This window comes from Micromys minutus (assembly GCF_963924665.1).
Source record: "Micromys minutus genome assembly, chromosome: X".
NCBI lineage: Eukaryota > Metazoa > Chordata > Mammalia > Rodentia > Muridae > Micromys > Micromys minutus.
In genome coordinates, this window is record NC_137970.1 from 31,702,886 (window position 1) to 31,724,880 (window position 21,995).

The 21,995-nt window shown below is 35.8% G+C and overlaps 1 protein-coding gene across 4 annotated transcripts in view; it reads left to right on the forward strand.

Annotated features, from left to right (window-relative positions):
- CNKSR2 (connector enhancer of kinase suppressor of Ras 2) overlaps positions 1–21,995 on the forward strand; it is a gene marked incomplete at its 5' end in the record, with an annotated part of 252,528 nt that overhangs the window by 203,763 nt on the left and 26,770 nt on the right. For all 4 annotated transcript variants that reach the window (XM_080910443.1, XM_080910444.1, XM_080910445.1 and 1 more), the window contains 3 exons: positions 5,595–5,662; positions 11,415–11,515; positions 13,874–14,417. In XM_080910443.1, the coding sequence (XP_080766569.1) occupies positions 5,595–5,662; positions 11,415–11,515; positions 13,874–14,417 (713 nt within the window). The remainder of the gene's footprint in view (positions 1–5,594; positions 5,663–11,414; positions 11,516–13,873; positions 14,418–21,995) is intronic.

The window sequence follows — 21,995 nt, forward strand, 5'->3', positions numbered from 1 at the left end:
TAACACATATATATTTGCTTTCATAACAGCTTAAAGATCAAATAATAGTACCAGTAATACTGATACTAAATATCAGACAGTTAGGTTCCTCCAGCTGTAGCATAAGAACAAGAATATCCAAGACCCAGCAACATTGAGACAATATTCTGTCTTTTTAGGCTGTACACAGCAGCCTGAGAATATATGTACAGTTTCTCAACAGTTTTTATTATAAAAAGAACTTTTCCTAATAATAAGTTAAATTCTAAGTAGTCTTAGGAATTTTAGCAATCTAGAGACGGTGAAAGCAAGGACTGTACCTTATACATTTTCATATCTTGGAAACATAGTTTGTTGTTAAACACTAATAGACATTTAATAAATGATGAGTTAAAAAGTTGAAGAAGGCTCTAAACTTCTCAATTCACCTCCCAAGAACCTACGTTTTCTTTAGAATTCTGATTTGATGGTCAGTGGGTTATTATTATCATTATCATTATTATTGTTGTTGTTGTTGTTGTTGTTGTTATTATTATTATTATTATTATATTTTATGTATTTACATTACAATATTTTTTCTTGGATATTTTCTTTACTTAAACTTCAAATGTTATTCCCTTTCCTAGTTTCCCCTCAGGAATCACCCTATCCCATTTACCCCACCCCTACCTCTATGAGAGTGCTCTCCAACCCACCCACACACTCCCTCCCACCTCCCCACCCTGGCATTCCCATACACTACAGCATCTAGCCTTCATAGGACCAAGGGCCTCTCCTCCTGTTGATGCCCTACAAGACCATCTTCTGCTTCATATGCAGCTGGAGCTATGGGTCCTAAAAAATGTTCTCTTTGATTGGTGATTTAGTCTCTGGGAGCTCTGGGGTATCTGGTTGGTTGTTATGGTTGTTCTTTCTATGGAGTTACACACCTCTAAAGCTTCTTCAGTTCTTTCCTAACTCCTCCCTTGAAGTCCCCATGCTCAGTCCAAGGGCTGGCAGCAAGCATCCACCTCTATATTTTTCAGGCTCTAGCAGATCCTCTCAGGAGACAGCTATAACAGGCTCCTGTCAGCAAGCACTTTTTGGCATTTGCAATAGTGCGTGGGTTTGGTGTCTATATTTGGGAGTGGTGCTCATGTGGGGCAATCTCTGGATGGCCTTTCCTTCACCCTATGCTACACACTTTGTGCCCATTTTTCCTTGAGACGGGAGTCATTCTGGATTGAAAATTTGAGATGAGTGGATGGCATACTCCTCCAATCTGGGGCGTTGCCTAACCTCTAGATATCATCTCTACAGGATCTCCCTCCCTTTTATTGTGCATTTCAGCTAATCCTATTCCCGTTGGATCCTGAGAACCTCTTGCTTTCCTGGCATCTGGGACTCCCAGACGGCTATGCCCAGTTCCTCATCTTCCATTGATTCACATCTCTGTTCAAATTACTGACCCTCTAGATATCATCCCTGTTAACTTCCATCCCTGGTCCTGCCACCCATTTCCCCCACCCAATTCCCTCCCACCTCCTACCTCCCTTGAGTATTTTGTTCCCCCTTCTATGGAATGAAGCATCCACATTTTGGTCTTTCTTCTTGAGCTTCACATGGTCTGTATATTTTATCTTGGGTATTCCAAACTTTTGGACTAATATCCACCTATCAGTGAGTGTATACCATGCGTGTTCTTTTGTGACTGGGTTATGTCACTCAGGATGATAGCTTCTGGTTTCATCCACTTGCCTAAGAATTTCATGAAGTCATTGGTTTTAATAGCTGAGTAGTACTTCATTATGTAAATGTACCACAATTTCTTTATCCATTCCTCTGTTGAAGAACATCTGGGTTCTTTCCATCTTCTAGCTATTATAAATAAGGCTGCTATAAACATGGTGGAGTATGTGTCCTTGTTTTATGTTGGAGCATCTTTGGGGTAGATGCCCAGAAGTGGAATAGCTGGGTCCTCAGGTAATACTATGTACAGTTTCTGAGGAACCGCCAGACTGATTTCCAGAGTGGTTGTACCAGCTTGCAATCCCACCAACAATGGAGGAGTGTTCCTCTTTCTCCGAATCCTCGCCAGCATCTGCTGTCACCTGAGTTTTGGATCTTAGCCATTCTGGCTGGTTTGAAGTAGAACCTTGGGTTGTTTAGATTTGCATAACTAAGGATGATGAACATTTCCTTAGGTACTTCTCAGCCAATTGGTATTTCTCAGTTGAGAATTCTTTGTTTAGCACCATACCCCGTTTTTTAATATGGTTGTTTGATTCTCTGGAGTCTAACGTCTTGAGTTCTTTATATATATTGGATATTAGCACTTTATGGGATGTAGGATTGGTAAAGATCTTTTCTCAATCTGTAGGTTGCCACTTTGTACTATTGCCAGTGTCCTTTGCCTTACAGAAGCTTTGAAATTTTATGAGGTCCCATTAGTACATTCCTGATCTTAGAGTATAAGCCATTGCTGGTCTGTTCAGGAAATTTTCTCCAGTGCCCATGTGTTCAAGGCTCTTCCCCCACTTTCTCTTCTCTTAGTTTCAGTGTACCTGGCTTTATGTGGAGGCTCTTGATCCACCTGGACTTGAGCTTTGTACAAGGAGATAAGAATGGATCCTTGATTCACTTGGACTTGAGCTTTGTACACGGAGATAAGAATGGATCAATTTACATTCTCCTACATGCTGACTTTCAGTTGAACCAGTACCATTTGCTTAAAATGCTGTCTTTTTTCCACTGGATGGTTTTAGCTCCTTTGTCAAAGATCAAATGTGCATAGGTGTGTAGGTCCTTTTTCTTTGTTGGGTCTTTATATGGTTTAGGTATGAGCATAATTGTGGCTTCATAGAATGAATTGGATAGTATTCCTTCTCATTCTATATTCTGGAATAGTTTGAAGAGTGTTGGTATTAGGTGTTTCTTGAAGGTCTGATAGAATTCTGCACCAAAGCCATCTGGTCCTGGGCTTTTTTTTTTTTTTTTTTAGTTGGGAGACTTTTAATGACTGCTTCTATTTCTTTAAGGCTTTGGGGACTGTTTAGATGATTTATCTGATCCTTATTTGACTTTGGTAACTTGTATCTATCTAGAAGTTTGTTTATTTCATCCAGATTTTCCAGTTTTGTTGAGTATAGGCTTTTGTAATAGGACATTTTTTTTTTAATTTCCTCTCATTCTTTTGTTATTTCTCCCTTTTCATTTTGTTAATTTGGATACTGTCTCTGTGCCCTCTTCTTAGTATGACTAAGAGTTTATCTATCTTATTAATTTTCATAAAGAACAAGCTCCTTTTTGTTGATTCTTTGTATACTTTTTGCTTCTACTTGCTTGATTTCTGCTCCGAGTTTGATTATTTTCTGCCCTCTGCTCCTCTTGGGTGTATCTGCTTCTTTTTGTTCTAGAGCTTTCAGATGTGCAATCAAGATGTATATGCTCTCTCCAGTTTCTTTTTGGAAGCACCCAGAGCTATGAGTTTTCCTCTTAGTACTGCTTTTATGGTATCCCATAAGTTTGGGTGTGTTATGCCTTTATCTTCATTAAGTTCTAAAAAGCCTTTTATTTATTTCTTTATTTCCTTCTTGACCAAGTTATTATTGAGTAGAACGTTGTTCAGCCCCCATGTGTATGTGGGCTTTCTGTTGTTTTTGCTGTTATTGAAGACTAGCCTTGATCCATGGTGATCTGATAGGATGCATGGGATTATTTCGATGTTCTTGTATCTGTTGAGGCCTGTTTTGTGACCAATTATATGGCCAATTTTGGAGATGATATCATGAGGTTCTGAGAAGAAGGTATATTCTTTTGTTTTAGGATGAAATGTTCTGTAGATGTCACATCCATTTGGTTCATACCTTCTGTTAGTTTCACTGTGTTTCTGTTCATTTTCTGCTTCTATTATCTGTCCATTGATTAGAGTGGGGTGTTAAAGTTTCCCACTATTATTATGTGAAGTGCAATGTATGCTTTGAGCTTTAGTAAGGTTTCTTTTATGACCATAGGTGTCCTTGCATTTGGAGCATAGATATTCAGAATTTGGAGTTCATTTTACCCTGATGAGTATGAAGTTCCTGTCCTTATTTTTTTGATATCTTTGTCGATTTTATTCAATATTAGAATGGGTACTCCAGCGTTTTTCTTGGGAGCATTTGCTTGGAAAAATTTTTCAGCCTTTTTTTTTCCAGCTTTTTACTCTGAAGTAGTGTCTGTATTTGTCACTGAGGTTTATTTTCTGTATGCATTAACATGTTGTGTCCTGTTTATATATCCAGTCTGATAGTCTATATATCTTTTTATTGGGGAATTGGGTCCATTGATGTTAAGAGATATCAAGGAATAGTGATTGTTGTTACCTGTTTTGGTTTTTTTGGTTTTTTTTTTTTTTTTTTTTTTTTTTTTTTTTTTGTTAGAGGTAGACTTATGTTTTTTCTGGCTGTCTTCCTTTGGGTTTGTTGAAAGAAAATTACTTTCTTGCTTTTTCTAGGGTGTAGTTTCCCTATGTGTATTGGAGTTTCCATCTATCATCCTTGTTACTACCAGCATCACTCTACTCTACCCTTTCCCCAAAGTAATTGGATTTACCATGTAATACAAATTCAACCCTGTTCTCACTACAAATGAACTGCATATTTAATTTTATTTTCAACCTTTGCTAATATTTGTCACTTTCAAAGGTTTTATCATGAAGCTTTACCACAAAGTTTAATTTACAATTTATCATCTTCTGAAAAAATGTGTATAAAGTGTGTGTGTGTAATTGAATTTCAGTGAATATTTTATTCTCGGCCCTTATGACTATAGTCTTCTCTTCACTTTCCATATGTTATTTAGGATGGTAATATACATGATATGTTTTTATGTACTTGTTTGTATTTAAGTTACTTTTTATAACATTGAAGTTTAAATTTCAAAAGATACCCATCAGTGATACAACTTTCCTCTCTCAAAATTTGCTAGGTATATATGATATACCCATAACACTACTTGAAAAATTGTTAAATATGTGAATCAGTTGAATTTACTTTCTAGTTAAAAGGGATATAAAATCTTAAGAGAAAAATTCTCAAACATAGGTTTCTTTAAAATACTTCTAGATCAGACTATTCTATAATATAATGTCATGAACTCTACCAGTCTTTTCAAAGTTATTTACAGTAGTTTGAAATGTTAGTTCTCCCCAATTTCTTCTGTAATTCAAACTTATTATTTCATGGTAAAATTACTATTTTCCTAGGTAAGCTCTAAAACTTCTCCTATTGGTATAAATTAGACTGGCTATTGTAAGTATTTCCAAAGGTGCATTTGATGTGGAAAAAAAAACCCAGAAAGACAGGCATAGTTGAATTATACATTTGAAGGAAAAGAAATGATAGAGCTTTGAATATTTCAAAATCTTTTGTATTGCACATACCAACAGCTTTAAATACCTGTTGCATTGGCATTACATCTTCAGTGTGGGAACAATTTATATTACTGTAGACTATTGCCCTATGAGAACTTCAAATTTCTCAAGTTTAATAAAGAATATGTTTTATATGTAGAGTTATTTTGTTTTTTAGATATTTTACAGTAAGTATTTCTAACAAGTATAATGAATTGTTGGGTTTTTTTCTTTATTTTTCCAGGTGGCTTAATAGAATTAACATGCTGACTGCAGGATACGCAGAAAGAGAGAGAATTAAACAAGAACAAGGTAAAGAAATACCTTTTATTTTATAATCCCGTTACACTTTTTTGAATAAAAAGGCAGGGCAAATGAGGGAAAATATTTTGAAGAAAATTGTCGGTGAATTTTGATATAATATTGATAGTGAACAGAAAGATACAATATTTTATTAAATTATTTTTGCAAAAAAATCCTGTATGGCACCCTTGTGTGAAAATATAAGCACCTATTCTGTAATTATACTGGGTTCTGCTCAAAAAGGGAGTTTTAGTGCAATGAAGAACATGAAACATAGTAACATAGAACAGATGCCAGGAAATTAGGATAAGCAGAATCCTCTGGGAAGACAATGTTAAAAGACTGTTGTCTCTCCTCTCTGAACTTTACAATGGAAATTATGTGGACAGAAGGCAGTAACTATAATCCACAGAATGGAAGCAGGTTGCACAATTCTACAAATAATGTAGAAGCAATCTTCATCAAAGCACCATGCACAGGCAAACCTCATCTAAGACTATGAAGTAGTAAATGTGTCTTAGTGGCTTAACTTCCTCACCTTTATGCCTGGTGGAATTTCTATACCTTAATTTTTGTGGTAAGATTACAAAAAATATATCAGCCTTCCCTTTCAGATTTCTTGAAAACGTGTAAAGTAGCTCTTTAGAGCTGTTTTGCCTGGCTGCCTAAAGATATAAGAGCTAGAAATGTGAATAATATATGCATAGAAAATGTAACAAAAGTATAATATACTTCCTACTTAATATGTGGTTAAGTCCTTTGGTCTTATACTAGGGAAAGAGAAGTATACATGTCAACTCCAATCTTGTATAGCTATTTGACATCTCAGGAGTATAATTCTTAGTACTGAAGTTAAGTTTCAAACAAAGTACAGCTCTCTGAAGTTATACATAGAGTAGCAGTAACTAAAGTCTGTGAATAATTAAGTAGGTACTAAACAAAGTAGTGAAGAAGTACTGAGTTATGGTTAGATAAGAGTAGTAAGTAAAAGTTCTTGTGTACTATTGTATAGCAAGATGGATATAGATGATGATAATATGATGTATGCCTCATAAATCTAGAAAAAAAGAAATTTTAATGTTTTAACATAAAAATAATTTCTTAAGGTCATTATGAAGCTTTAACCATGTAAAAGTCAATGACATGTATTGTATCTCTTTAACAGCTCTAAATAAGAACAACTTTTAAAAATATGTCCTTTGCATCAACATATAACAGTAAAAAGGGAGTTTCCCTCTTTTCTTGATGGCCATGTTTATTCATAATAACATAAAATTTGGTATCACTACCAGACACATTAAATATATGCTTTTATAATTTTGAGAGCTAAAAATCTATTTGCTCTTAGAAATATATAAGATTAGTTTCATCCACTAAGGAATGGTATGTATAATATTTCAACTGTTCCTAAAGAGCCCAAGAAAGTTCTCAGTGTTGCCTTTTTTTCTACCATTGCTTTTTTCCCTTTCTCATAGCTTAGCACAAGAAGTTAATTTGTAGAATACTATTTCCACCTTTTCTTAAACAAGCCAGAAAATGTTTATATTACTATTACTTTTTAATGAGCCAAGAATTACATCAAATTGAGATTAGCATTTTTCCAAATTTATCTGAGGAAGAAAAACACTTCAGATCTCTTATATATGTTAATGGCTGCGGGGCTCTGGATAAAATGCTAATCATCTTTTTCCAGTGTGCTCATGAGGGCCACTTGAAGTATTATTGCACAAAGACCCCAAGGTATCAGTGCAAACATTGAGGATAAACTCAAATAGCATTAGTGGAAACAATGGAATGGATAAGGGTAGAAAGATCTTAGCAAGCCCACTACTTTGTGTCGGATGTGGAAAGGTGAATGCTAGCATTGACTTCCCAGTCTCTCACAAAACTGTATAGACACTGGGACTCTAAATTTAATTTTTCATGGTTTAAAAATGCTACAAAGGAAAAATAAAAGAATGTCTGGGAAAATTAACTTCAGGCATTTACTGCCTTTGTGATCTATGTCTGACCGTCCTGGCACAAAATCTAAAATATATCCAAGAAAATAAATGCTCCTAATACTTCTTGAATGTATTCAGGGTTCAAAGTGCTTCAATATATGTTACTTTATTTAGTTCTCCCATGTTCACAACTCTGAAAGTCAGTTCCCTTTTACAGATTATAGAATAGACCCAGAAGTTAAATGATGCCTGTAAGAGCGTAGATGCATGGTAAAGTTGTAAAGAATATCAGTCATGCTTTGTCCAAAATCATTTACTGTCTCTGTTTCTGAACATCTATGTCACTATTCTAGGGAGGCCTTAGTTATAGTAGTGGTCATTGTCCAGTATCTCCATTGTTACTTTCCACTGGGCTTTTTGGATAAGGTTTAAGAATCTCAAACTTTTAAATCCTGGGTCAGCCTCCTGAGTACTGGAGTTACAATTGTGTGCTCCCATGACTAGTTCCACACTTCTTTTTTTTTAAGTAAGGGGGAATAGGTATCTAATTAAGATTAATTACACATTTTGGTTTTTTTCTCAGGGGGATTGTCAGGGTTCCTGTGTTTTAAGGCCTGAATAGAATGAACAGTTTATTTTATGCTCAATATCCATTGATACTTTCTTTTTTTCTAACAACTTTATTTACAAAACAAAGATAAATGTATAGATTTTAAGCATTTTTTGCATAAAATTATACAATACATTTTTGTCAGTACTTTTTTTTAAAGGTTTGATAGTGTGATAAAGATCCCACCAGTAACAATGAGCATAAAGTACATGTAAAACAAGATGCAACCTGGAAATAGTCAGAGTTTTCTTGGTGTGTAAAGATTTTTTTTTTACAATGAGCAGACAGTACATGTAATACAGGGTACAACCCGGAATTTGTCAATGTGTTCTTGGTGGGTAAGGATTGAGCATGACTATATTTTTGTTTTGTTTTGTTTTCTTTATTTCTTGGATTTCATACAGTCTGTGAGTTGTTTCCAGGGCACTCCGAGCCTCTGGGGTTAACATCCCACTATCAGTGACTGCATATTATGTCTGTTCTTTTGTGACTAGGTTATCTCACTCAGGATGATATTCTCTAGATGGAGCCATTTTCTTAAGAATTTGGTTAAGTCATTGTTTCTGGTGGCTGAGTAGTATTCCATTGTGTAAATGTACCACAATTTTTATATCCATTCATCTTCTGAAGGACATCTGGGTTCTTTCGAGCTTCTGGCTATTATGAATAGAGCTGCAATGAACATTGTGGTGCATATATCTTTGTTGTGTACTAAGGTGTCTCTGGGGTATATGCCCAGAAATGGAATAGCTGGGTCTTCAGGTAGTATTATGTCCAATTTTCTAAGGTATCGCCAGACTGATTTCCAGAGTGGTTGTATTAGTTTGCAACCCCACCAACAGTGGAGAAGTGTTCCTCTTTCTCTGCAACCTCACCAGCATCTGTTGTCATCTGAGTTTTGGATCTTGGCCAATCTGACTGGTGTGAGGTGGAATCTCATCAGGGAAATGATTTGCATTTCCCTGATGGCTAAGGATGTCCAGCACTTCCTCAGATATTTCTCAGCCATTCGATATTCCTCAACTGAGAACGTTTTGTTTAGCTCTGTACACAATTTTTAATAGGGTTATTTGATTCTCTGGTGTCTAGCTTTTTGAGTTCTTTGTATACCTTGGATATTAGGCCTCTATCTGATGTGGAGTTGGTAAAGATCTTTTCCCATTTTGTTGGCTGCCGTTTTGTTTTCTTTACAATGTTCTTAGCCTTACAGAAACTTTGCAATCTCATTAAGTCCCATTTGTTAATCTTTGACCTTAGAGCTTGAGCCATTGGTGTTTTGTTGAGAAAATTTTCTCCTGTGCTATGTGTTCTAAGGTTTTCCCTAGTTTCTCATCTAATAGTTTCAGTGTATCTGGTTTAATGTGGAGATCTTTGATCCACTTACACTTGAGCTTTGTACAGGAGATAAGAAAGGGTCTATTTTCATTCTTTTGCATGCTGAGTGCCAGTTGGACCAGCACCACTTGTTGAATAGGCTTTTCTTTTTCCATTGAATGTTTACAGCTCCTTTGTCAAAAATCAAGTGACCATATACATGAGGGCTCATTTCTGGATCTTCTATTGCATTGATCCACATGCCTATTTCTGTACCAGTACCATGCAGTTTTCAGCACAATTGCCTTGTAATATAGCTTGAGGTCAGAGATAGTGATTCCTGCAGATGTTTTCTTGTTGTTGAGGATGGATTTCACTATTCTAGGTCTTTTGTTATTCCATATGAAATTGCACATTGAACTTTCCAATTCCATGAAGAACTGGGTTGGAATTTTGATGGGGATTGCATTGAATCTGTAGATTGCTTTTGGTAGGATGGCCATTTTTAAAATGTTGATCTTTCCAATCCATGAGCATGGGAGAACTTTCCATTTTCTGAGATCCTCCTCAATTTCCTTCTTTAGAGGTTTGAAGTTCTTGTCGTACAGGTCCTTCACTTGCTTAGTTAGAGTCACACCAAGGTATTTCATAGTTTTTGTGACGATTGTGAAGGGTACCTTTTCCATAATTTCTTTTTCCACATGTTTGTCTGATAGAGACTTTCTATTCACAGCAACCAGAGTTAAAAATCGGGAGTAGGTAATGGAAATTACATAGCCTCACTATATTAACATTAAACGCTCTTGATGTATCAAGCAGAAATTTAGTCCTCAGAGCTTTGGATCAAGGTAATATCTTAGTTCAAATCCAGCTCTATTATTTCCTACCCAGAACTTCTGGGGGGGGGGAGTTAGCTGTACTTTTAGATAGTGCTATAAGAAAAACATACAGTTGAGAATTTCTGGGAAGAGAAGGGTTCTTGCAAAAATATGTAGTGCTGTTTTTCACTTGAATCTGAATACTACTTGAGCCTTGTGCTGGTTGTTTTAGAATCTATACTTTCAGACAACAAATTTCCTCTGTTTTTAATACCTGTTCTCTCACCTAAAATTGCTATTGTAATCATGCCAGCTTTTTTCTTGAAACTCGCATGAAGAATAGCTGATATAGTAAAACTGATTCTGATTGTTGGTCTTTTGTTGGATTTGACTAACAGTATTAATACAGCTTTCAGAGTTCTTCATCTTTCCTCTTGCCTTGGGTCTGCCAAGTAACTTTGTCTAGTGGCTTATATTTCCTACCTTTTAGGTAATTTTGGAAATGTGGTACTTGTAGCTAGTTCACTTTAGCTGGTGTGCATTTTGTGTTTGAGTTTTCCATGACTTTCCAAGGAGAGGTGGAGTGTGGCATTGAAAGATTCATGTCAGCTGACTCTAGAAAGCAGCACTTGTAAGATAACCAGTGAATTGAAGCCAGAAACAAGGGATTTAGAACATTAATTTTGGAAGCATTTATATTAGAGATATACAGCAGCATATGGTATATTGCTTTTCTCTCTGAGTAGTCATCACAGTAATATGACATACTTTAAGAAACATCATGTGGTATTTATTAAAGATTCTGAGTAATTTGATCTAAAATCAAATGTATCCTAAACAGGATTTGGTTTATAGAGTACTATATTAAGGCTTCCTATTTGTTATTAATTTTAATGAGATTATTTTGTTTTTATTCTCCAAAATGAAACTGATGACTCTTGGGTGTGGCAATGACAATGGACATGCTGTAGTAACGACATTGACATCTTAGGGGTTAAGTGATTTTATCTTTTCTTGAGAAATACAGCTATAAGTGCTTATATAACGTTGAGGTGTCCGTGTGTGTAAATTTTCAGATTACTGGAGTGAGAGTGACAAAGAAGAAGCAGATACTCCATCAACACCCAAACAAGACAGTCCTCCACCCCCCTATGACACATACCCACGGCCTCCCTCTGTAAGTTAATATCAATGTGCTAAGGACATAGCTGGATGCTTTGAACTGAAAAACTATATTAAATTGTATGTCAAACAAGACTTCTTGGGGTAAAGAAAATGTGTCATCTGAAATCAGTGGGAAAATATGTTTATGTTGACAAGGAATATTTAGTCAAGTAACAATCGCCATAGATTTTTGGCAGAATGAATTCGCCAGATTAAAAGGAATTAAAAAAAAACAACAGAAAAGTTTCCTTAGATCGAATTTATGAATTGATTATATCTATTCCATACTAGTAAAGTTAATTATATGTCCTTTAGAAACAACTGATACATGTTAGTGCTATAGAGCTGGAAGTGTAGCTCGGTAATAGATGCCCTGTGCCGTCTTAGTGCTTTCTGTTTCTATAAGAAAACATCAACACTGAAAGCACTTTGGGGAAGAAAGGGCTTGTTTTACAAGTATTGATCATAATCCATCATTGAGGGAAGCCAAGGCAGGAACTGAAAGAGAGGCCATGGTGAGACTCTGCTTACTGGCTTTCTCATCATAAGCCCAAGGGTAGCACCACCCACAATGTCCTGGGCCCTCCCACATCAATCATTAATCAAGAAAATCCCACACAAACCAGCCTACAGGACGATGAGGTGGGATTATTTTCTCAAATGGTATTCTTTCTTCCCAGATGACTTTATCTTGTGTCGAATTAGAAAAAAAGGAGTGTTGGCTGAAGTACTTTATATAACTGTTTTAATGTGTATATTTATGGTGCTCCATGATCCCTGCAGAATGTTTCAATCTGCAAATCACCCCATGTAGAAAGTGTAGCTCAATCTTTTACTAAGCTAAATAATTATCCAACTTTTTAAAAGACTATGCCAGTTTGTGTCTGTTTCCCATGAAAATTACTGAGAGTAGGTCAGTGTATCCATTGAATTTAATTGTAATTTTACCAAAGTAATCAGCTCTCTGTATCATGGGACTTAGTCTGCCACAAATGAAAATAAAGCTAGTTTATGCGACAAAGGTCAACTTAATTCAGTCTCTTTGTATTATTTCAAATAATTAGTATTTTCTTTCTTTAAAAATACCAGGATCTGAATAATTCCTTTGGAATATTTTTAAAAGATAAAAGAAAACCCACAGCTTTAATCTTTTAATTATTTTTAGTTACCTTACCAAGAAATAGGTTTTCTTGTGTTTTTTGAATCTATCCTTAGTTTTGCTTAACCCTACTCTCCCTCCTGCCTTCAGTCCCACTTAAATATTTTGGTTCCCAGTATTGCATCTGTGTCCCCAGTGTTCTAGTATATTTCTGCTTAATGTCTTTTTCCCTGCATAACGTAGCATTGCAGAAAGGAACTATTCATACTAGTAAGTTGTAGTTCAAAGGTAACAGTCTGCCCATGGATGCTTTTAAATACCTTCTCTTCCTTTTCCAAATGGAGTGACATTTTGATCTCAACCAGATTTCTTCTAACTGAAAGGCACTTGGGGTAGCCTGCTGGCCTCTAGAGCTGGAGTAAGGCTTGTGCCAGGTAGAGTGCTGTATTATAATTTTATAGCATTTTATTGATGCTATTGTTTGTCTTCTATGCTATAATATATTTCCCAAATTTAAATCCATGCACAAAATATATTCTTTTTTAAGTACTCTAAATAGTGAATAGGCTAATCCCCAGCAAACCATAATTTCATCCTACCCATATTTTTTATTGCCTTTAATCTTTTTTTTACAGTCCAGTCATTATACCCCCTCCCATTCTGCCCTCAGACAGTTCCTCATCCATTTTCTACTCCCCCATCTCCAAGAGGATCTCCCCACACCCCAATTTTTAGCTCTCCAGAAATTACTATAGAATTGACAAGACCACAAGACGGCTTCTCTGTGGGACCCACAGGGACAGACACTTACCTATGAAGGAGCAAAAAAGTTCCTCTATTTATAGACAATTTTTCTCTCACCACCTAAGCTGCCTAAAACCCAGAAAGAGGAATCCATGGGGACTGTTTTAGAATTTCAAAAGATATAAACATTTTAAAATTGTTTACTTGCCGAATGTTTCTTACATAAACATAAATTTATGGTTTCTCATACCTTTGTTATTATCAGGTTTGTACTAGTGTATTGGAGGTTTCGTGGAAAACTGTATTATCTATATTTCAAGGCATTCAAAATCATAACTCTTAAAGTGTGAGCAGGGTCCTAGACTTCAAGATGTCTGCGAAATTATGCAGTTGTTACTTGACTGTGTATGATTTCTATTCAAGTAAAAACTTTCTGATAAAAAGCAAAAAAAAAAAAAAAAAAAATTCTTTGACAATCTGAGCGGTTTGTTATTTCCGAGGAAGCTGATGCCGGGCTTCTTTCCACAGATGAGCTGTGCCAGTCCTTATGTGGAAGCAAAACACAGCCGGCTTTCCTCCACAGAGACCTCTCAGTCTCAGTCTTCACATGAGGAGTTCCGCCAGGAAGTTACTGGAAGCAGTGTTGTGTCCCCCATTCGCAAGACAGCCAGTCAGCGTCGCTCCTGGCAGGATTTAATCGAGACACCACTGACAAGTTCAGGCTTACACTACCTTCAGACTCTGCCTCTGGAAGATTCTGTCTTCTCTGACTCGGCAGCCATCTCCCCTGAGCACAGGCGGCAGTCCACTCTTCCAACTCAGAAGTGCCACCTCCAGGATCACTATGGCCCATACCCTTTAGCTGAGAGCGAGAGGATGCAAGTGTTAAATGGCAATGGGGGCAAGCCTCGAAGCTTTACTCTACCCCGAGATAGCGGGTTCAACCATTGCTGTCTGAACGCACCAGTCAGTGCCTGTGACCCACAAGATGACATACAGCCACCAGAGGTGGAGGAAGAGGAGGAGGAGGAGGAGGAAGAGGAGGCAGCAGGAGAAAACACAGGAGAGAAAAGTAAGTATGTTTGTGGAAATTCTTAGCCTGTGTAAACAGTAATAGCCTTTCAACTTCTTATTTGAAGGTTTTTTTTTTCCCTTTAAAAAAATAAATAATGATCTTGCTGGATAGGAAGTTAAGTCTCCCTAATTTATGAACCAGGACAAACACCACTAAAACAAATATTTTTTCTCCCAACTCCCCATTCGCATTTTGAGGTTAATAGTTTTATTTACTTTTTTTCCTTCTCTACTTTCTTCTTACTTTCATGCATTGATCTTGCCAGTCCATAGTGATTAGCCCCTGAGTTTGGGTCAAGAAACTATAAATGTTTTGAGTAGAGTGTCAACAAAACCCTGCTTGAATAACTGGATCATACATGCACACCAACATTTACACACACATTTATGTCTTTCCTCTCATAGTCAGGGGAAAGGTTCAAAAAGCACTTTCCCCCAAGAAAAAGTTTCATACAGCATATGTCATTCCAAATTGCTCAGATTTTTCTAGACACCAATTTGCTGAATGCATTCAATTATTTTGTTGGTATGTACGTTTATTATAAAACTCTATTTATGGGTATTAACTCAAAAGAAAAAGGAGATAATTCAATAACTTTTCTAGTAATTGTGGGGGCTTTTACCTTAAAAATATGTTTTTAACAGACATAGTGGTGCATACACACACACACACACACACACACACACACACACACACTTGGAATTTAGAGACAGGAGGATCAGGAATTTGAGATCATCATCAGGTACATAGCAAGCTCAGAGTTAATACAGGCTATGTGAGACCCTGTCTCAAAGTAAAAGCTGAATATATTTATTAGCTGTCAAGTTTATTATGCAACGTGCTAATATGAAGCTTCTGTTTAAAACTACAGTGAAACACTGGTTCAGAACCCTTAGTTATTTAAGGTAAAGGCCTTAATTCAGTTATTTAAATTATTAAGCATCTGGCTATAAGTCCTAACCGTAAAATGAAAAGATTGTAGGTGAGGTGAATAGCATTATATGAATTAAGCAAACAAGTATAGATGACTGGAAACAATGATGATTGAACAAGTTATTTATTCGGTTCCTTTAAAGGATTGACCACCTATTTTTGAAGATACAAATAAAATGTGAGATTCACCCTGTCAGTCAAGCATATGAGACTTTGCTTATAGTATACATTAGCATAAGTTATGCATTACTACTAGTGGAAAAAAAAAACAATCCATATCTTCTAAGTTACTAAAAAGGTCAGGACTCTGTCAGTGTGACGCTTGGTTCCTTTAGCAAAAGAGCCTTTTATTCAGGACTTGGTAGAAATATATCTAAAAAAAAAAAAAGAAAAGAAAAGAAATTCTATATCTTCTACCACAAAATATAAGAATCATTTGTAATCAAATCTACATGCTTAGACATTCTCAATATAAAGTATATTTTAGCCACAGTGTCCATGAGAACAGTACAAAATATATGCCTATAAATGCTGAAAAGATAATTAGCACCCATCACCTGCAAACCCTCCCAACATTTATATCTATCGGTGATTATAGAGGATTCTTATGAAAAAGGGTATTTAGGGCTCATCCTATGCTTTACTAGGCATTCTGGCAAGCCTAATACAGGCTTAATATTCTAATAATTAGGAGAATTAACAAACTTCTGAATTTTAAATATTGGTTAGAAAATTGATTTTCGTTCTCATTGAGGTGTTTTACAACAGGTATACATAAATATAGGGGTTGTTTATTATTCTTTAAACCCTGGGGAAGGAAAATACTTCATCTCTGCCAATTATAGGGTATTAAATTCCGAAATAGAAAATTGTGTTCATAAAACTTTCTACCAATTTTAAGGGCAAAGTCACCAGTTCTTCTTTTTAAAAATGATTTATTAAGAGTTTGCCCTAGTCATCATGTTGGGAATCCGTAGGAAGGAGCAATCATAGCTAGAACATGATACCAGAGCTGCACTGTCTTCAGGTTTCCAAAGCTCAGAGAGCATCCCTATTTAGATGTTTTTTTATTTTTTCTTCAAGGGTCCTCCTTTTATTGTTTTGTGTATAGGACTTATCTTCTGATATACCCATGATATTTTTAAGTGTGGGTTACAGATGCATTAAATGCATAATTATTTGATACTGTCCATTGTTTTCAGAGAGCTCTTTACAGAATCAACATGGCAAGGCAGAACATTTCTAATGAGTTTGTCAATAAATTTAGTATTACACATTTTGTCATCATAGTTCAGTACAGTGGGGCAGTCCATGCAATTTCATTATGATTTGCCTCACTAAAAATGGTCATGTAGTATTTTTGAGGACCCATCTATTTCAGAGTACTCCATAAATCTCCTCATTTAATTGTTTTCATGCACTACAAACTGTTCTGTATTGATCACCTCATTCCATTTTGCCTAGACTTTTCTTATTCAGTTCAATATATTCAGTTCACCTTCCTGACGGTGACTGATTCCTTTTTTTTTTTTTTTTTTTTTTTTTTTGCATTCTAAATTTTTAGAATTATGTATCATGATAAATGCTTCATTTGGGAAAGATTCACTTTAAAAATCAGTTCTTTTAGAAGACAGATAATTTGACCATTTATTTATATCAAACACTACCCCTTCTAATTCCCCCACACAGACTCTTCCCCCATCTCATTCTCCTCTGAGAGAGTTGCCCCGCCCCGGGAATAACCCCACCCCTGGTGCATCAGGTATTCCAGGTTAGATGTATCCTCCCTCACTGAGGCCTGACAATGCAGCCATGGAGACTAAGCTACATGTCTGCTACATATGTGCCGGGGGTCTCATTCCAGCCTGTGTATGTTTCTTTGTTTGGTGTCTCAGTCTATTTAGAATCTACTTTGAGGATGTCATAATCATCCCTTGTGTGGATTGGTTTTAACCATGAAGGCTGATTATTCAAGCCAAACTGCTGGGCATTATGCCAGAAACAAAATTGTACAAAGAACAAAAGCCGTGGGCCATGATGTCAGCATCACACTCAAATGTACATCCTGTAACACAGAGCACTCATTTATGTAGCCACACAGATTGAAAAGCAAAGCAAACTTGCAAACCTCAAAGTCTCTCAGCAGTGTAGTGCTATCCTGCTTCAGGCCAGCACTCAGCTTAATCTACTAAAGAAAATGAGTACTAATCGCATGCAGGGGAATTGAGTGTTATATCTCTGGCACAGAATTTTTTTTTTTTTTTTTTTTGCCTAAACATTTAAAAAAGGACGTGTTTAACAGATGACCAAAATAGGTAATAGAAAACATGAAAATCCCTTCAGCTTCTTCAGTCCTTTCTCTAACTCCTCCACTAGGGACCCTATGCTCAGTCTGATGGTTAGAACAACAACAGTATCAACCAACTAGACCCCCTAGTGCTCCCAGGAACTAAGCCACTGTCCAAAGAGTACACATGGAGGAACCCATGGCTCCAGCTGCATATGTAGCAGAGGATGGCATTGTCGGGACATCAATGGGAGGGGAGGCTCTTGGTCCTCTGAAGGTTTGATGCCCCAGTGTGGGGTAATGCCAGAGTGGGGAGGCAGGAGTGGGTGGGTGGGTGGGTGGGAGAGCACTTTCATAGAAGCAGGAAGAGGGAGGATAGGATAGGGGTTTCTGGGGGGCGGATTGAAATGTAAATAAAAATATCCAATTTAAAGAAAGAAAACATGAAAATATAAACTGTTTTATAACTTAAGCATGAGGAAGTATCATTAACCAAACTCCTTTTATATCATTTATTTTGGCTCACCTCAAGTAATGTTATATATTAAATAACACATGTTTGCAATGAATTCCAAGGAGCAAGAGGTGCCTAAATCCATAACCCTGAATATTTTTTTTTATTTCCTTCTGGCTGTAAAATTTAGCCATCCATAGAACAGACTGCAATCTCTTTGCTCATGGTTGAACTACCTTTTGTCTTATTTGAAATTCAGTTATTTAACTGAGTCATACTGTGACAATTTTCTCAGGCTGAAATCATTTTAGTCTGAAATAGATGGTACTAAAAGTACACAGATGAGACATGTCTTATTTTTCTTTGAAAAGTCAGCATGCATGTTAATTATCCTGACCTACTTCAGTGACATTTGGGGAAAGACAAGTAATTTCCTATTATCCTAATTAGCGGTTTCAATGCTTACTGAGGTATGGGCCTTTTAATAGTGTCCTTAAATTAAGTTATTAATTATGTCAGCCTCTACAATCTTTAAGGGGTATAAATCATTAAAATATAACATAATATAAAACTATACTTAATTTAGAAATTATTTGTTATGACACTAAAATACTGTCTTGATTCATATGGCTTAAAGTTTGCTGAAAGTGTCTTTTTTACTCCTTGTAATGGTAGGGACTTTAGATGAGGTTTTCAAAACTTTATCCCTTGATCCTGCTGATTTCCTCGTTGGCAGTTATAATAAGATAGTCTTTCCAGTGACACTTTCTTTGTACACTGGTGTCTTTAATAAAATCATGATGCTCTCCTTTTCATTGTTTGGAGATTAGTTATCCGTATTCTCACTCTATCCACACATGGATTTAACTCAGTCTTAGAAACCTAAAACAGAATCTAGGTCTTTTCAACCAGAGCAAAAAGATATTTAATCTATAACCATGTAATTGCAACCTACATCAGGGTGTCTGGATGTGATGTTTATGCTTTTCAAATTAGAACATCTGGAAAAAAATACTTGCTAAACATATATTTTAAAATATAATATTCCTTGCATGCTGTTGGCAGTTTTGGAGCTGTACAGGTTATGCTGTAGTTACATAGCCCAGTGCCTAGAGTTATCTAAAATGATCTAGACAGAGAGGCTGAATAATGACTACCAATACCATGCAGAGGAGATGCCCTCAACGTGTTCAGTTATTGTAGGGTTCCAAAGGTGCATGCTTTATCTTTAAGAGCATCCAGGTATCTTGCAGGCAAGGAAATGATGTAATCTGAATACAAACCTGTATTAAAGGCAGGGTTAGAGGAATGGAACAAGTTGAGACTAAAGACAAATGTTGCATCGCTTTTCCATTTATTTTTAATGTAAATTTTGCACACAAGTAAATATTTTGGTAAGAGCACATATAAATAATCTGTAAAGTTACAGCTAAAGTCCAAAGTGGGTAGACAAAGGACACTTGCAAACATAATAACGTGAATAAAGTCAAAGAATAGCAGATCGCTTTCAATATATCACTTTGTAAAGTTGCAGGTACCATCTTTGACTGCTTAGATGAGTAAATATAAGCAAAGAACATAGGAAATCTATGTGAAAATTCCAATCCCATGTTGTCTAATTATAAAATTGTAAGGAAGTATGAACACTGATGATTTTATGGAAAATCATCTGTCTAGAATTCTAATACTGATAGAGGTTACATTTTAAATCACACTGTCCTTACTTTTTCCTTACGTGATAAAAACAATTATTAACCACTATTAACATGAAACAGAATCCAAACCATTGTTCATCTATTTATTTTAGACATTAATTACAGAATTCACAAGTGTTTAGCATACCATTTGTGCTGGGATGCAAGTAACTAGAATTACAGCTCTTCTGCACTGTGACTCCTTTATTAGTTGAATTGTGATTGCATATGGTTGAAGCAATCCTCTTCTGTATAATTCCATTTCAAATGTAAATGTCACAAATACATGACATATGAAGTGATTAGTTCATTTTCATAAACCAATTAGAAACAGATCTTTTAACACCTCTAGGCTATTGTCCTTCCAACAAAATCCATAGCTTATGGAAAGAGGCAACTCAAATTAACTGTGTGCTTTTTCACAGCCTTGGGTCTTCCTAAAAAGTCATTTATCACCTAGTACCATCTTAATTAGTTTGGGGAAGTCTTAATAATGACTCTTGTAGTGTAGTAAATACCCAGTCGTCCTCCATCTGGCAGGAAAATAATCTCAGTGGTGTTCAAAGTAGTAAAACCAAATTTTAATGGGGAGCAAAGACTTCTGCATGCTACAGAGTTGCACCAGCAAAAGATGCAGCCAGGTAAAATTTAAACTCACATCACAGAGTGACAACCTATCATTTTCATAGCTAAGACAAGCTATGATTTACATTTTTGCCAAAACAGAAAATCAGATTTAGTCATGTTGCTTCTATTTTCACGATTCATAAAAGCAAATCACTTTTCAATTCAATGAGGACGTATTGTTGGTTTCTCAATGGGAGTACTTTCTAGCATGTTGTACAGACCCCCCCCCCCTTAAATTCAACGGGATTTTTCTTGTTTACCCTAAATCCATATATCATAAGTTCTCTTATCTGCTTAACTAATCACTCATTGCTTAAAATTTGTTTCTCTTCTTCATAGAGATTTTCTAATACTGTCAGCTTATCACAAAATTCTGGAAAAAAAAAAAAAAAAACAGGCCAGATTCTAAAATTTGTGTTTAAGAACTGTAGGTGCTAAAGAGTGCTCAATGGCTAAGAGAGCACCCAAGTTTAGTTCCTAGAAAACCCACATCTAGTGGTTCACATTTTCTTCCAGCCTCTATAAACAATGGGTAGCATATCTCTCGCTCTCGCTCTTGCTTTCTCTTGGTCTCTCTCTCTCTCTCTCTCTCTCTCTCTCTCTCTCTCTCTCTCTCTTCATATATATATATATATATATATATATATATATATATATATATATATATATATATATATATATCCCTCTCTCTGTAATTCTCTATGTCCCTTTCTGTCTCCCTTTCTCTGTCTCTCTTACTCTTGCTCTCTTGCTCACTCTCTGTCTGTCTCTCTCTGTATATCTCTGTTCTGACTCCCTGTCTCTGTCTCTTACTCTCTCTGTATGCCTCTATATGTGTATCTCTCTGTCTCTGTCTCTGTTACTCAAGCACACACACAACTTAATTATATTTTGAGAATGTCCCTTTAATGGGAGAAGGTTCTAGCAAAATGTTATCCACTAAAGGGCAAGTGCCAATATATATATGTTCTACTGTAAAGGTGACACTTTGTTATACTAGCTAGCATTTAATATATAAGCTTCATATTTCAGAACTCCTAGAATGTTTTTCCCATGCAATATAATGTGAGTTTCATGTAAATGTATTTCTTATACAAACACAAGATAGAGGCATGTCAATAAAATAAATATATTGAATTATTTCACAGAAATTTTAATATAATTCAATACTGTAGCTAAAGTAGTCATTTCAGATAATTTATAAATTATTTAATATTCCCAATCAGGAATTCTATAACATTTCAATGTCTTGATCTAACCTACTGAAATGTAAACTAAATTTCTGTCCTGCAATTTTCCTTTACTGTAAAAATATATGATCCAAATAGCTCTAAACTTGTGTACAGTCCTTCAGAAAGTATGTATTGTTCATATATCAAATAACAGGTACAATATCATTTAGTAAGTCTGATTCCAACAAAAATGTAGATTTCTGGTAAAAAAGAAACACATAGTAATTCAAAATATATAGCAACTTTCTTACTTTGTGCCAATAATTTTCTCTCATATCCAGTCAACAATTTTGAAAAATTGATTCTTAGAAAAGTAGCACAATGTTGCTTGTTCTCATTTTAATTTAT